Source organism: Spermophilus citellus, assembly GCF_964194105.1.
Source record: "Spermophilus citellus genome assembly, chromosome: 18".
NCBI lineage: Eukaryota > Metazoa > Chordata > Mammalia > Rodentia > Sciuridae > Spermophilus > Spermophilus citellus.
Window position 1 is genome coordinate 3,162,278 of NC_138200.1, and position 11,814 is coordinate 3,174,091.

At 57.0% G+C, this 11,814-nt stretch overlaps 1 protein-coding gene across 5 annotated transcripts; it reads left to right on the forward strand.

Annotated features, from left to right (window-relative positions):
* The first annotated feature begins 275 nt into the window (after positions 1–275).
* LOC308637589 (leukocyte immunoglobulin-like receptor subfamily A member 6) lies at positions 276–5,652 on the forward strand. 5 transcript variants are annotated; one of them, XM_081274117.1, is made up of 6 exons: positions 276–880; positions 1,015–1,050; positions 1,218–1,499; positions 1,637–1,939; positions 2,374–2,444; positions 4,976–5,299. In XM_081274117.1, exons 1-6 carry the CDS (start codon positions 847–849, stop codon positions 5,078–5,080), a joined length of 831 nt encoding a protein of 276 aa, XP_081130243.1. In that variant the 5' UTR covers positions 276–846; the 3' UTR covers positions 5,081–5,299. The 5 variants fall into 5 exon arrangements, with proteins under 5 accessions (XP_081130243.1, XP_081130244.1, XP_081130242.1 ...); XM_081274116.1 differs by having other exon boundaries at positions 279–880; positions 2,148–2,444; XM_081274115.1 differs by lacking the exon at positions 4,976–5,299 and adding an exon at positions 2,706–2,930 and having other exon boundaries at positions 279–880; positions 2,148–2,444.
* Positions 5,653–11,814: the final 6,162 nt, after the last annotated feature.

Below are 11,814 nucleotides of genomic sequence, written 5' to 3' on the forward strand. Positions count from 1 at the left end.
GACAGCCCCCTAGGCCCCTGCTCCCACCCTTCTCCAGAGCGGCCCTTGCTCCGGGTCAGGTGGTGGCCTCTCCACCTGTTGTTGAGTCTCGTCCCCTTTTCTCCATCCTGAGAAGCAGAGACTCGAGCAGAATTGCCCACTGCCCCGTGTGCTGGTCCTGTCTCCACCGGTCTGAGATCCGTGGGCCCAAGGAAGGAACCCCTCAGCCGTCGAGCATCCCCATGCCTGGCCCCAAGGCTGGACATGGTGAGGACTCAGTGGCCACTGGGGGATGGTGTAGGAGAGAAAATATTGAATTTACAAAAGGCTTGGAAGGAATGGCCTGGACCTGGCATGTGAAGAATCCGTGACAGAGGGACTTGGAACGGGGTCCAGGGAGCTGCGCATCAGGGGCTCAGGCCTGCTGAGCTGGGCCACCAGCAGACGGACCTGCATCTCTGCAGCATCTCCAGGCTGGGCAGACGGCTGGTCCTGACAAGGAGCCCACAACCCTGGGCCGTGGGCAGGCTGAAGGAGAGCCAGGGAGGAGGAGCAGCCCCAGGGTCACTGTGGCACTAGGTGTACCTGCCTCAGCACACTGGCCCTCAGTGAGAGCAGGACAGGTCAGGCAGACAGCGGAAGGGGTGAGGAGGGCACCATGGCTGTCTGAGCTGCCCACAGGAACCCAGGCCAGACCCAGTTGGAAATGAGAACCAGGCTCCTGGGGAGGGCAGTTCCCCTTCCTGTGGGCAGCTGATGGGACAGCCCTTTGACGGGCAGGACACCGCCTCCCAGTGGCCCCACCCTGTGTGTGTGTCTGTCCTCCAGGCTCTGTGACCTCCACTGGGACCACTGGGGAGAGACGCCATGATCCCCATCCTCACGGCCCTGCTCTGCCTGGGTGAGAAGAAGGGAGGGGGGAGCCAGCCCACAGCCAGGCCCTGGCCACCAGGAGACCCAGAACCCAGGAGGCTGTGGGGGGACAGGGCCTGCTCAGGCCTCAGGGGCTCCCCTCTCACAGGAACTCTCTTCCAGGGCTGAGTCTGGGCCCCGGGACCCGAGGGCAGGCAGGTGAGTGTCCCCAGCTGTCCAGGTCCTCCTCCTGGGGACCAGGAGCCACCCTGGGCAGTGGGTGGAGAACAGAGTTGGGGGCTGAGGCTGGGGAGCCTGGAGGGGGCTGGGCTGAGGGCTGGGATCTGAGGGGCTGTGCTGGGACCCAGCCTCTGATTCCCTTGCAGGGACCCTCCCCAAGCCCACCCTGTGGGCTGAGCCAGGCTCTGTGGTCGCCCGGGGAAGGCCAGTGACCATCTGGTGTGAGGGGCCCCTGGAGGCCCAGGAGTACTATCTGCATAAAGAAGGACATGCACAGGCTTCCAGAGAGTCTCCGCTGGAGCCAGAGAACAAGGCCAAGTTCTCCATCCCCACCATGAGTGAGCACCATGCAGGGAGATATCAATGCTACTATCACAGCCCTGCTGGGTGGTCAGAGCGCAGTGACCCCCTGGAGCTGGTGGTGACAGGTAAGAGGACATTCAGGGGTCCCAGCCCCAGGCTCTGCCCTCAGGGAGGGGGTCTGCTCCCAGGGGTCCCTCTCACAGCCCAGCTGGGGGTGGTGTGGGAGGAGGGAGCCATGAACACCTGCGTCCTTCTCTCCTAGGATTCTACAGCAAACCCAGGCTCTCAGCCCTGCCCAGCCCTGTGGTGACCTCAGGAGGGAACGTGACCCTCCAGTGTGGCTCAGGGCAGAGATATGACAGGTTTGTTCTCACCAAGGAAGGAGGACACCACCTCACCTGGACCCTGGACTCACAGCAAGACCCCAGTGGGCAGGTCCAGGCCCTGTTCCCTGTGGGACCCGTGACCCCCAGCCACAGGTGGACATTCACATGCTACGGCTCTTACAGGAGAACCCCCCAGCTGTGGTCAGTTCCTAGCGACCCCCTGGAGCTCCAGGTCTCAGGTGAGAGAGCCTTATTCTTCACTCAGCTGTCTTTTGAGTACCCAAAAGATTTTCTATGATCCCTGCTCTCAAGGGAGCCCCAGTGGGGAGGGTGGCTCACAGGAACTTGGACACACTGAGCCAGAGACCCAGAGTGACCTGCAGGCAGGACGGGGGAGGCAGGGGGTTGGCAGGGTCCAGCCCTCAGCCCAGGCTCCTCTTCCTCCAGGGGTGTTCAGGAGGCCCTCCCTCCTGACCCAGCAGGGCCCTGTCCTGGCCCCTGGAGGGACCCTGACCCTCCAGTGTCACTCAGACGTCACCTATGACAGATTCACTCTGTCCAAGGAGGGGACACAGGACCTCCCCCAGCGCCCTGCCCAGCAGCCCCAGGCTGGGCTCTCTCAGGCCGACTTCTTGCTGGGCCCTGTGAGCAGCTCTCACGGGGGTCAGTACAGGTGCTACGGTGGACAAGGCCTCTCCTCTGAGTGGTCAGCCCCCAGTGACCCCCTGGACATCCTGGTCTCAGGTGAGAAGCCCAGAGGGTGCAGTCAGGGACCCAGCCTCTGCACAGCCCTGTTGGGGAGCCCCAGGAGGTGATGGGCAGGGTGAGGTGGGGTCTCAGGAGAGAGACACAAAGGGGCAGAGAGGACAGAGACAGGGGACACAGGGACAGGAAGAATCAGAGACAATGAGACAGACAGAGAGCACAGGGTCCTCAGAGAGAGGCCTGGGGAGGTCTCAGCTCAGAACAAGCTGGGGCCACCCTCACCCTCCTTCCTCTCTCCAGGACAGCTCCCTGTCACACCCTCCCTCTCAGTACCACCTGGTCCCACAGTGTCCTCAGGGGAGAACGTGACCCTGCTGTGTCAGTCACAGATCAAGATGGACACTTTCCTCCTGTGCAAGGAGGGGGCAGCTGACACCCCAGCCGCCGTGTTTAAGATCAGAGCTTCAAGCTCCACTCCCAGGCACAATCCTCCATGAGGGCTGTGAGCTCAGCCCCTGCTGGGCAGGGCACCTACAGGGATGGATTCTGTCCCTCCCACTTCTCCTGGGAGGCCTGCTCTCTGGGAAGGCCTTTCCCTCCAGCCCTGGGCTCCCCATCTGATCAGGGGAGCTGCCTGTCCTGAGCACCAATCCTGGTTCCTGGCCTCTGGGTCCTGGGCAGCGGGTCCTGGAGCGGGTCCTGGCCAGCGCTCTCTGGGCCTGCACCGCTTCTCTCAGTGACTGTGTCTGTGAGGACCGAAGCACCAAGGTGGGGAGCAGGGCCCTCCTCAGCCGTCCCGGGGCGCGGCTTGGAAAGCAGAGACACAGCATTTTGGAAACAACAAAGATTGATCAAACTCTCCTGGTTGAGAACCTCCCCTCCGCGGGTCACACAAAATCACTCAGGTTTTACTCTGCATGACCCCTCGCCTCCAGCAGGTGGGCAGGGACCTCCAGGAAACAGGGCCCGTGGTGGGGAGCAGCGGCCAGCGGGGGGTCCCCTGAGCAGCTCTCATTTCTCATTTCTGAGCTGCGAGATGCAGCCCTCACCCCCCCTGCAGGGTCCCTGGGCCCTCTCAGGTCACCGCGGAGGCTGCTCAGGCCACAGTGGGGTGTGGTGGGGGTGAGGCTGGAGCCCCACCAGACACGGTGTCCCAGGCAGGGATGCCACTGGGCTCCTCCAGGGATCACCTGGTGGCCTCAGGGCACACCTGAGACTAAGGAGGGCCCTGCTCCCTGTAGCCACTCCGACGTCACCCTCTGCAGCAGGACTGTCTCCACTCTGTTTTCTCTCCTTTCTAAAACTGTTGAAGCTGAAAATTTAGCTTGAGATATTTGGATTTATAGCTTAAAAATAAAAAAAAAATTCTACTCCAATTTCCCTGGGTCTAGATTATATTCCTGCATTAATTGTGGGGAATACCTTCTTCCTACGACCAAGTCCTCTTTCCCAAGACACTTGGCATAGAAGTTTATGAAGGAACATGAGAAATATTGCGAAGTTGAAATGGGGTCCATTCATGGGTGATTTTCAGAATTGTTTGACTATCTTAGGAATTTATAAGGTCAGTCTTTATTTTCTAAATAGTAATTAAGTATAGGAAGCTGTTAGTTTGGTGTATTAATTTTATTTCATATTAACTTAGGATTCTCTCCCTTCTGATGGTTTTTAAATCTCTTGTGATTAACTGAAGAAATTTATGTCAAACAAAATCAGGTGGAAATTTCACTTCTTGACTTCATAATTGCACACCGATTTCTCTTGCTTCGATATATGTGTATATGTGTGTGTGTGTGTAGTTACACATATCTACAATTATATAAATATCTAAATATTAATCCCTAATTATATAATTCAATTATCTGATTCTCACTGTATAAGAATATACATATTATATCCACATTCTTAATGTCATTCAGCTGGTGGGGTTTTACGTGTTGCTATGGTTACTAGGCTGCATAGATTTATATTTCTACAAAGTAGATGCTTATGGGAGCCAAGGGTAGGACCCTACTGGAGCACTGCACCTCTTACCTGGTGTGTGAGGCGCTGGTGCGGGGGTCTCTGGCTACACAATGATTAGTTAATGAGGCTGAACTGACGAGGACACCCAAGGGGAACTGGCTAGAGAGGTGCAGGGGGTGGCCAGAGACTGTCACCTTTCTGCTCCTGACCATCAGGCACCCCAAACCACCCCTCACCCTGGCCCTGGGCACTCAGTTGGGGAACAACTGAACCTCCTCTCCAGGGGTCCTGGCTCCGTGGTTCAAGGTCCCAGACCCCACAGAGCACACAGGGTGGGGGAACCCTGAACCAGGGACCACTCTCCCCACCAACCCTGAGCTCTGGGCTCAGCTGAACTTTGCTCCAACGTGACTCAGACAGAGTCCTGACCTCGCAGAGCACAGAGAGGGTGAAGGACCAGGGAGAGGAGCAGAGGGGACCCTGAGGACCAGGAAGGGCTCAGAGGGGCTCCAGAGAGTCCTGTGGTGAGAATGAGGCGAGGAGGTGGGTCCCAGGCAGGACGGGGCTCCGCAGGTCACAGGTCCCCTCCTCTACTTGGTTCTCAGGAGCCACTGAGACCATCAGCCCAGCGCAGAGCAGCTCAGACCCCAGCTCAGGGGAGTTGGGAGGATTCTCAGCTATGGGACTGGACTCTGAGGGTCACGTCCTGACCAGGGGAGGTGGCTGCCCTGAGTGGACGTGTGGGGATCCTGGCCTCCCCGACCTCTGACCTCTGTGTCCAATTCCCAGCCTCACCTCCCCAGGATTACACAGTGCAGAACCTCATCCGGATGGGCGTGGCCAGCCTGGTCCTGCTGGTCCTCGGGATCCTGCTGTTTCAGGCTCAGTACAGCCAGAGAGGGACCCAAGATGCAGCCAGGAGGTGAACAGGAGAGAACAGGGCACACTCAGAGTGCAGAGCTGGGAGACGAAGGACCCTCAGGAGTCTGAAGACCACCTGGACAGGTGGGGCTGCACCTGAGACTGTCCTGGCAGCAGAGGTGACTGGGTGCAGGACCAGCTGGGTGCTGGCTGCAGAGCCTTCCCCACCATGCTGTGCACACCCAGGGCTGGCCCACCACTCTCTGCAGCCCTCCACGCGCCAGTCCCCACTGGGAGCTGTGAAGATACCCCTGAAACACGGGACATGCAAGCCACAGGCTGGTGTCTGAGGGACTGTGTAACAGGTGCTGGTCCTGTGGACATGACTGTTGAAAAATCACATTAAAACCCTGAGAGTCCTGCTGTGTGTTTGCTCTTACTGTCCATGTCCCCTCCTCCCACCCTCACATGCCTAGGCACCACTGCGTCACCAGGTCCTGGTGCTAAATCCAAATTCCTCTGCTCACTGCTGGAGTGTAGAGAAGTATCAACCTGCAGTGTCACATAGAGTCACCTCCTGACATGGCTCCCTGGGTCCTGCAGGGTTTCTCTCTTCATGGAATCACTAGGTCATGCGCTGCCCATTGTGACAGAAACAGAGCTGTTTCAATGAAGGGACTTGAGAGTCCACTGATAGTTCAGAGACTATCAATGAAGGTAAGGCACCCTCCAGGCCTTCCCTTCACTGGTAGTGCATGTGGTTGATGGTGTGCACTTTCCTGCCCCAGGACCTTGGCTTAGCATTTCAAGGCAGGTGGGCTGCAGGCAGAGCCCCTCAGCGTGGCCATGAGCAGCCGCTCTCTCCCTCCACCTTGAGGGGCACTCCCAGGGCAGAGCGTGGGGCAGGTGCTCTCCTCCCTGCTCTGTCCCGGCCCTGGTCCTGCCCCCCTGGTCTCTGCGTGGTCCTGCAGACCTGTGTCCGTCCCTCTGCAGGTGGGCTGGTGGCCATCGTCACCCTGGATTCCTGCACCTGAGCTCAGGTGCTCAGTGGCTCTCCTGCCTGGTCCTGGGCGGCGTCTCTGAGTTCCTGGGTCTGGGGTCTGTGTCTGATGGTAACTGGGGACTCCCTGTCATTGTCCTCCCACTGGGTCTCTGTGTCCCCCTTTCTCCTCCTGGTGCTCCAGGTGCAGAGGTGACCCCTGTGTCCCTTGGTCCTGGAGGCTCTGACCTTGCAGTCATAGTTCTTTTCCAGTCTTGAGGTTTCCGCTGCTGCAACCTCCAGCTGAGAGCTGCCCTCCTGGTGCCATCCCGAGCGCCCCTGAGGCCCTCCCCGTGTCCTGCCAGCCCTTCTGGCCTCTGGTGGCCCTCTAAGTCTCTTCCTGGGACGCCCATCTGTTCTTGAGAACTGCTCACTGTTAGCAGAGCCCCGGGCATCTCTGTGACTGTTTTAGATTCCTGTTCTCTCCACTCCCACCTCCCTGCCTGTGGGCTCCCAGGGTAGCCCTGTATTTCCAGCTGTGTTCTCCCCCTGGGGACACCTGGGGTCCACTTCCTGACCACTCACCTGTGCTGGATAGGGTCAGCCCTAAGAGACCCTGGAGAGGTGGGAGAGGTGCTGCAGCCCTCAGGGTCCTGACCACCCTTCCGCCCCCAGGTGCCCCTGGCCAGGGTTTCACCCTCTTTGTTGCAGAGGGTTAAGGCTCCAGGGGAGTGTGGCCTGCGGGCTCTGCAGCAGGGGCTGTCACTAACACTGGTCATGTGCATACTTCTGAGGAAGCCCAGGTCCCTGCTGTGGCCCTGGCCCTGCCCGCCTCCTGCAGGCCTTGGGCTCCTCCTGTCCTGCTGTTGCAGAAGACAAGCTGGTGGCCCTGGGTTCCTTCTGCAGCCCCCAGGGTGCACCTGGAGCTGTCTCCTCTGGCCCAGTCCCTCGGCATCATCCCCTGGGGTGGCAGTTCCTGTACATGGGCTTTTCAGGAAACCTAGGGGGTGCAGCTGGGCACGTGTCCAGCAGTGCACGGTCAGCTCTGTCTCTCCGTGAGCATGTGCCTGGACAGGGAGCTTCACGGTGCTTCTCAGGGTTTCTGTCCCACATAGGGGAGACCCGAGGGTTGCAGGGGGCAGGAGCTGGCCCATCCCGTCCAGGTCAGCCAGGCTCTGGTAAAGCCCCAGCAGGCGGGCTGTGTAGCTCCCTCTCCTGCAGAGCTGGGACAAGGGCAGAGCGCCCAGCATTGGGTCTTCAGTGGACACAGCAATCGTCCACCTGGACCCTGGGGACAAAGCCAGGATCCTGTGGTAGCCCGCTTATTTGAGGTGGGGAAGGCCTCTACCCAACCTGAGAATGTGTCTATTAAAACTAGTATGTATTTGAAGTTTTTTACTCTGGGCATGTTGGTAAAGTCGATTTGCCAATCTGCCCCAGGAATATGGCCCCTAGCCTGATGAGAAGGGAAGGTTCCGGGCTTTAAAGACATATTGGAATTCACTCTTTTGCATATCTGGCATGAGGCTGTAGTTTGCTGTATCACTTCTTTATCCTGGGGAGTCAGAGTAAAGAAAGAGTGGAGAAACACTTTGAGAGTCTGCGGACTGGAGTGGAAAATGGAGTGGAGGTGAGTAAAGAGGGCATGCTGAGGTGGGTCTCCGTTATTGGGTAACGATGGAGAGCACATGGCGATGAGATCCAGTGGGTTCTGAAAGGGCGGCTGACTTGGCTGCCTGATCTGCTTTTGAATTCCCCTGTGTGAGGGGGGAGGAGTCATTTTGGTGAGATCTGCAAGGGACAACTCCAAGTTTTTTAGGAAGCTGGGAGGCTTGTAGTAGCTGGGTGATGGATGTGCAGGTGGTTACAGAGGTGCCCTTTGAGTTCAGGAGACCTCTCTCCTTCCAAATTGCTGCATGAGATAAAGGAATGTGGAAAACATATTTGGAATCAGTATAAAGCGTAAGATTTTTCCCTGCTGCCAATTCGCAGGCTGGCATTGCAGCTACCAGCTCAGCCTGTTGGTTGGTGGTATTTGCAGGCAGGGGATTGGCTGATAGGGACACTATGGCATATCCAGCTTTTCTGATCCCCTCATGCATAAAGGAGCTGCCATCAGTGAACCAGGTGTAATCAGGTTGGTCTAGAGGTCCCTCAGTGATATTAATTGGGCATGGGAGGAAGTTTTCTAGATTTTCCCTGCATTTATGTATTGGGGACTGTGTTTGACCTTGGGCCTGAATGGGTAACAGAGCTGCCGGGTTGAGAGGGGCGCAGGTTTGGAAGGACACGGAGGAGTCGTAGAGGAAAGAGACCAAGAGAGAGAAGTGACAGGGAGGGGGGCTTGCAGTCCTTTGTATGTTAGCAAGTCCTTGAGGTGATGAGGGGAGGTGACAGTGATTTGGGCTCCAAAGGTAAGCTTTTGTGATTCCTTTAATAAAACATAGGAGGCCGCTAGGGCGCGGAGACAAGGAGCCCATCCCTGGGCAGTTGGATCTAACTGTTTGGAAAGGTATGCCACCGGAGCAAAGGTGGGCCCATACATTTGTCCCAGCACCCCCAAGCCTTGCCCTTTTTTTCATGAACATAGAGAGTAAAAGGCCTATTAACATCTGGCAGGTGTAGAGCCGTGCTTGTAAGAGGGCCTTCTGGAGGGTTCTGAAATGTGGTGCTGCTGAAAGTCACAAGGGCTCATGCTTGTTCCCCTTTGCTGGATCATATAATGGTCTGGAAAGTAATGAGTACTTTGGTACCCAGGCCCTAACATAGCCTGCCAGACCCAGGAACGAGAGAATCTCCTCTTTAGTTTTTGGTACTGGAAGGCTTTCAATAAGGCCTTTTCTATCTGTGGTGATAGCTTTCTTCCCTGGGGAAATGTGGAACCCTAAGTAAACAACCTCAGAGAGAGAGAGCTGCACCTTTTGTGGAGAAACCCTATATCCTCGGTGAGCAAGAAAATTCAGAAGGGTGGCTGTGTCCGACTTTGAGGTTTCTAATGAGGGAGTATAGTAGGAGGGTTGAGTCGGGGCATAGAGGGAAAAAAATTTCAAGATCTCCAGCGAGGACTTGTCCAAAACTATGTGGGCTGTCTCAAAACCCCTGGGGCAGGACAGTCCAGGTTAACTGTCGGGAATGTCTAGTTTCTGGATCAGTCCAGGTGAAGGCAAATATGTCTTGGGAAGAGACAGATAGTGGAATCGAAAAGAAGGCATCTTTAAGATCAGTAACTGAAAAATAGGTGGAGTTTGCAGAAATGGAGGAAAGGATAGTATAAGAGTTTGGAACCAGGGGATGTATGGGCCTGGTTGAAGAATTTATTAACCTTAAATCCTGCACCAAACGGTATGTTCCATTAGGCTTTTTTACTGCTAAAATTGGAGAGTGTGTGGGACGGAGGAACCCCTTTCTTGGTAAGCTCTGAATGACTGGCTTTAGGCCCTTAGGACTGGCAGTTGGCAGTGGGTATTGAGCCTGGTTTGGGAAGTGGTCAGGGTCTTTAAGATGCACTTCCAAGGGAGAGCAATTAGCACGGGAAGGGGTTTCAGTGTCCCATACAATTGGATCTACCATTTTACAGGGGAGGGGAAAGTGTGTGTTCTGGTGGTCCCTGGGGTCTCCACACCAGACACAAAGAAGTAAAGTTGGGGAGTAAAGCCATGACAAAGATATGAGTAGGGGAGGACAATAAGGGTGAGGTTATGGGGCCTTCAAGAAGGATGATATATCCCTTCCCAGCAAGGGCACTGCACACTGAGGCATAACCAAAAAATGGTGTGAAAAGGAGAACTCAGATAAGGAGCACGTGAGGGGAGGAGTTCTGGCGGGATGAAGGTTTGACCTCCTACCCTGACAATAGGAGACTCAGAGGGATGGGTACTTCCCCAAACCTCTCTCAGAACCCAGAATGTGGCCCCGGTGTCTACCAAAAAGTTTATGGGACGCCCATTCACTCGGATAACCACCCGGGTTCCTGCTTGGTGATTGAATAGGTCGGGACAGAAGACCCAGGGCCCCGCCAATCCTCGGCTACTAGGCCCAGCAAGTCACTGGCGGGGTGACTGACCTCAGCTCCAATCCAGGAATTGGGGCAGTCTGATCCCAGTGGCCAGGACATCTGCACCTGGGGCACGGTCTGGGTGGTGCCCTGGGGTCAGGGCAAGCTCTAGCCCAATGTCCTTCATCACCACACTGAAAGCAGGGCCCAGGGGTTCTTGTTAGGGGGGTTGTGTCTCCCCCTTTCCATAGGTTGGAAGCAGCCCTGTAACACCTGGGCCAACATCTGGCATTTTTGGCGTTTTGCTCTTTCATCTCTGTTGTGGTAGACCTTGAGGAGGCCCTGGGACCTGCACTCACCCTCCTGTGCGTGGATCGCCTGGCCCAGGCAGAGCCCTGGAAGAGAAGCCCAGTGAGAAGAGCGCCCCGGTTCCCCCAGAGCTGGGCCAGCAGGGCCTGGTGGAGCCTGGGCATTCAGCCTCCCTGCTTCTCAGGCCACCTGCTCCCAGGGTCAGCTTGGCTTTCTTCCTGCTCTAGGGTGGCTGCGAGACCTCCAGGTCCCCTTCCAAGAGGCTCTCTGCTGCCCAGTCCTTCCCAAGGCTGGGCCTGTCCCCAACACAGGTGTCTGCCTCTAGGACCCAGTGCTCCTGGTCACACTGAGCCTGGGCAGAGGTGAGGGGCAGCCCCGGGGGAGGACACAGAGTCTGCTGGGTTGGCTGGGCTCAGGCCTGTGCAGGGAAGGGACCTCTTCCTGCCCTGTCACCTCCCCCCATCCAGTCCCCACCTTCCAGGACTCACCAAGGGCCAGGAGGGCAATGGAGCAGGGGGCCATGGCTCAGGCTCCTGCAGCCTCCCTGTCTGGAGCTGGGCCCACAGAGGACACAGGGGACAGGATGTGCTGGCTGGGCCCCTCTGGGGTGTCTACATCATGCCCCACAGAAAGAGGAAGAGGTCGCTGCCTCCTTTCCTCTTCCCACAGTGACAGAGGGAGGCCTCGGCTGCTGGGACATTCTGACCTGTGCTCACATGCGCTGAGTGTCCCCTGACCTGGGCCTCACTGTCAATCTAGGGGACAAGGCAGAACACAGGCCCTGCTACAGACTGACTGGGTCCCACCAGCTCCACAAAGAGCCACTGTCTGTCCTGGGAAAGACGTTAGACCCTGAAAGCTGGGTGTCCTCATGCTCAGTGTGGGAACCGCACTCCTGCTGAACCTCTAAGGGAGCATTTGCCAAAGTCCAAACAGGACTTTAACACCTTGAGGGTGTCCCAGTGTAGATAAAGACTAGACCAAGGAGGAGCAGGCCAGAGTGGAAGGGACGGTCCCCAAGTGCCCTGAGCACAGCCCTGGTCTCACCTTGATGGCGGCGCAGACCTGAGCTGTGTCAGGGCCTCGGGGATCCCAGGGCAGGAAGGAAGCCCAGGGCTCAGCCTGGCTGAGGGTCAGGGAAGACCCCCCACCCTTTGCATACCAGGTTCCAGAAGCCCCTGCTGCATGGTAACAGTGAGCTCAAGCTCTTGCAAACCTGCGTGGGCTGTGGAGTCCATGTGTGTAATATCCACCAGTGCCGTGTAGGAATGCACACCAGTGGGGTTCATTTGACATGATCA

Excerpts from the sequence above, each read along its gene's own strand:
- LOC308637589 (XM_081274115.1), top strand. The coding sequence starts at position 847 with ATGATCCCCATCCTCACGGCCCTGCTCTGCCTGG. Across the intron at positions 1,500-1,636 it reads CCTGGAGCTGGTGGTGACAG|GATTCTACAGCAAACCCAGG; the intron begins GTAAGAGGACAT and ends CTTCTCTCCTAG. Across the intron at positions 2,445-2,705 it reads CCTGGACATCCTGGTCTCAG|GACAGCTCCCTGTCACACCC; the intron begins GTGAGAAGCCCA and ends TCCTCTCTCCAG.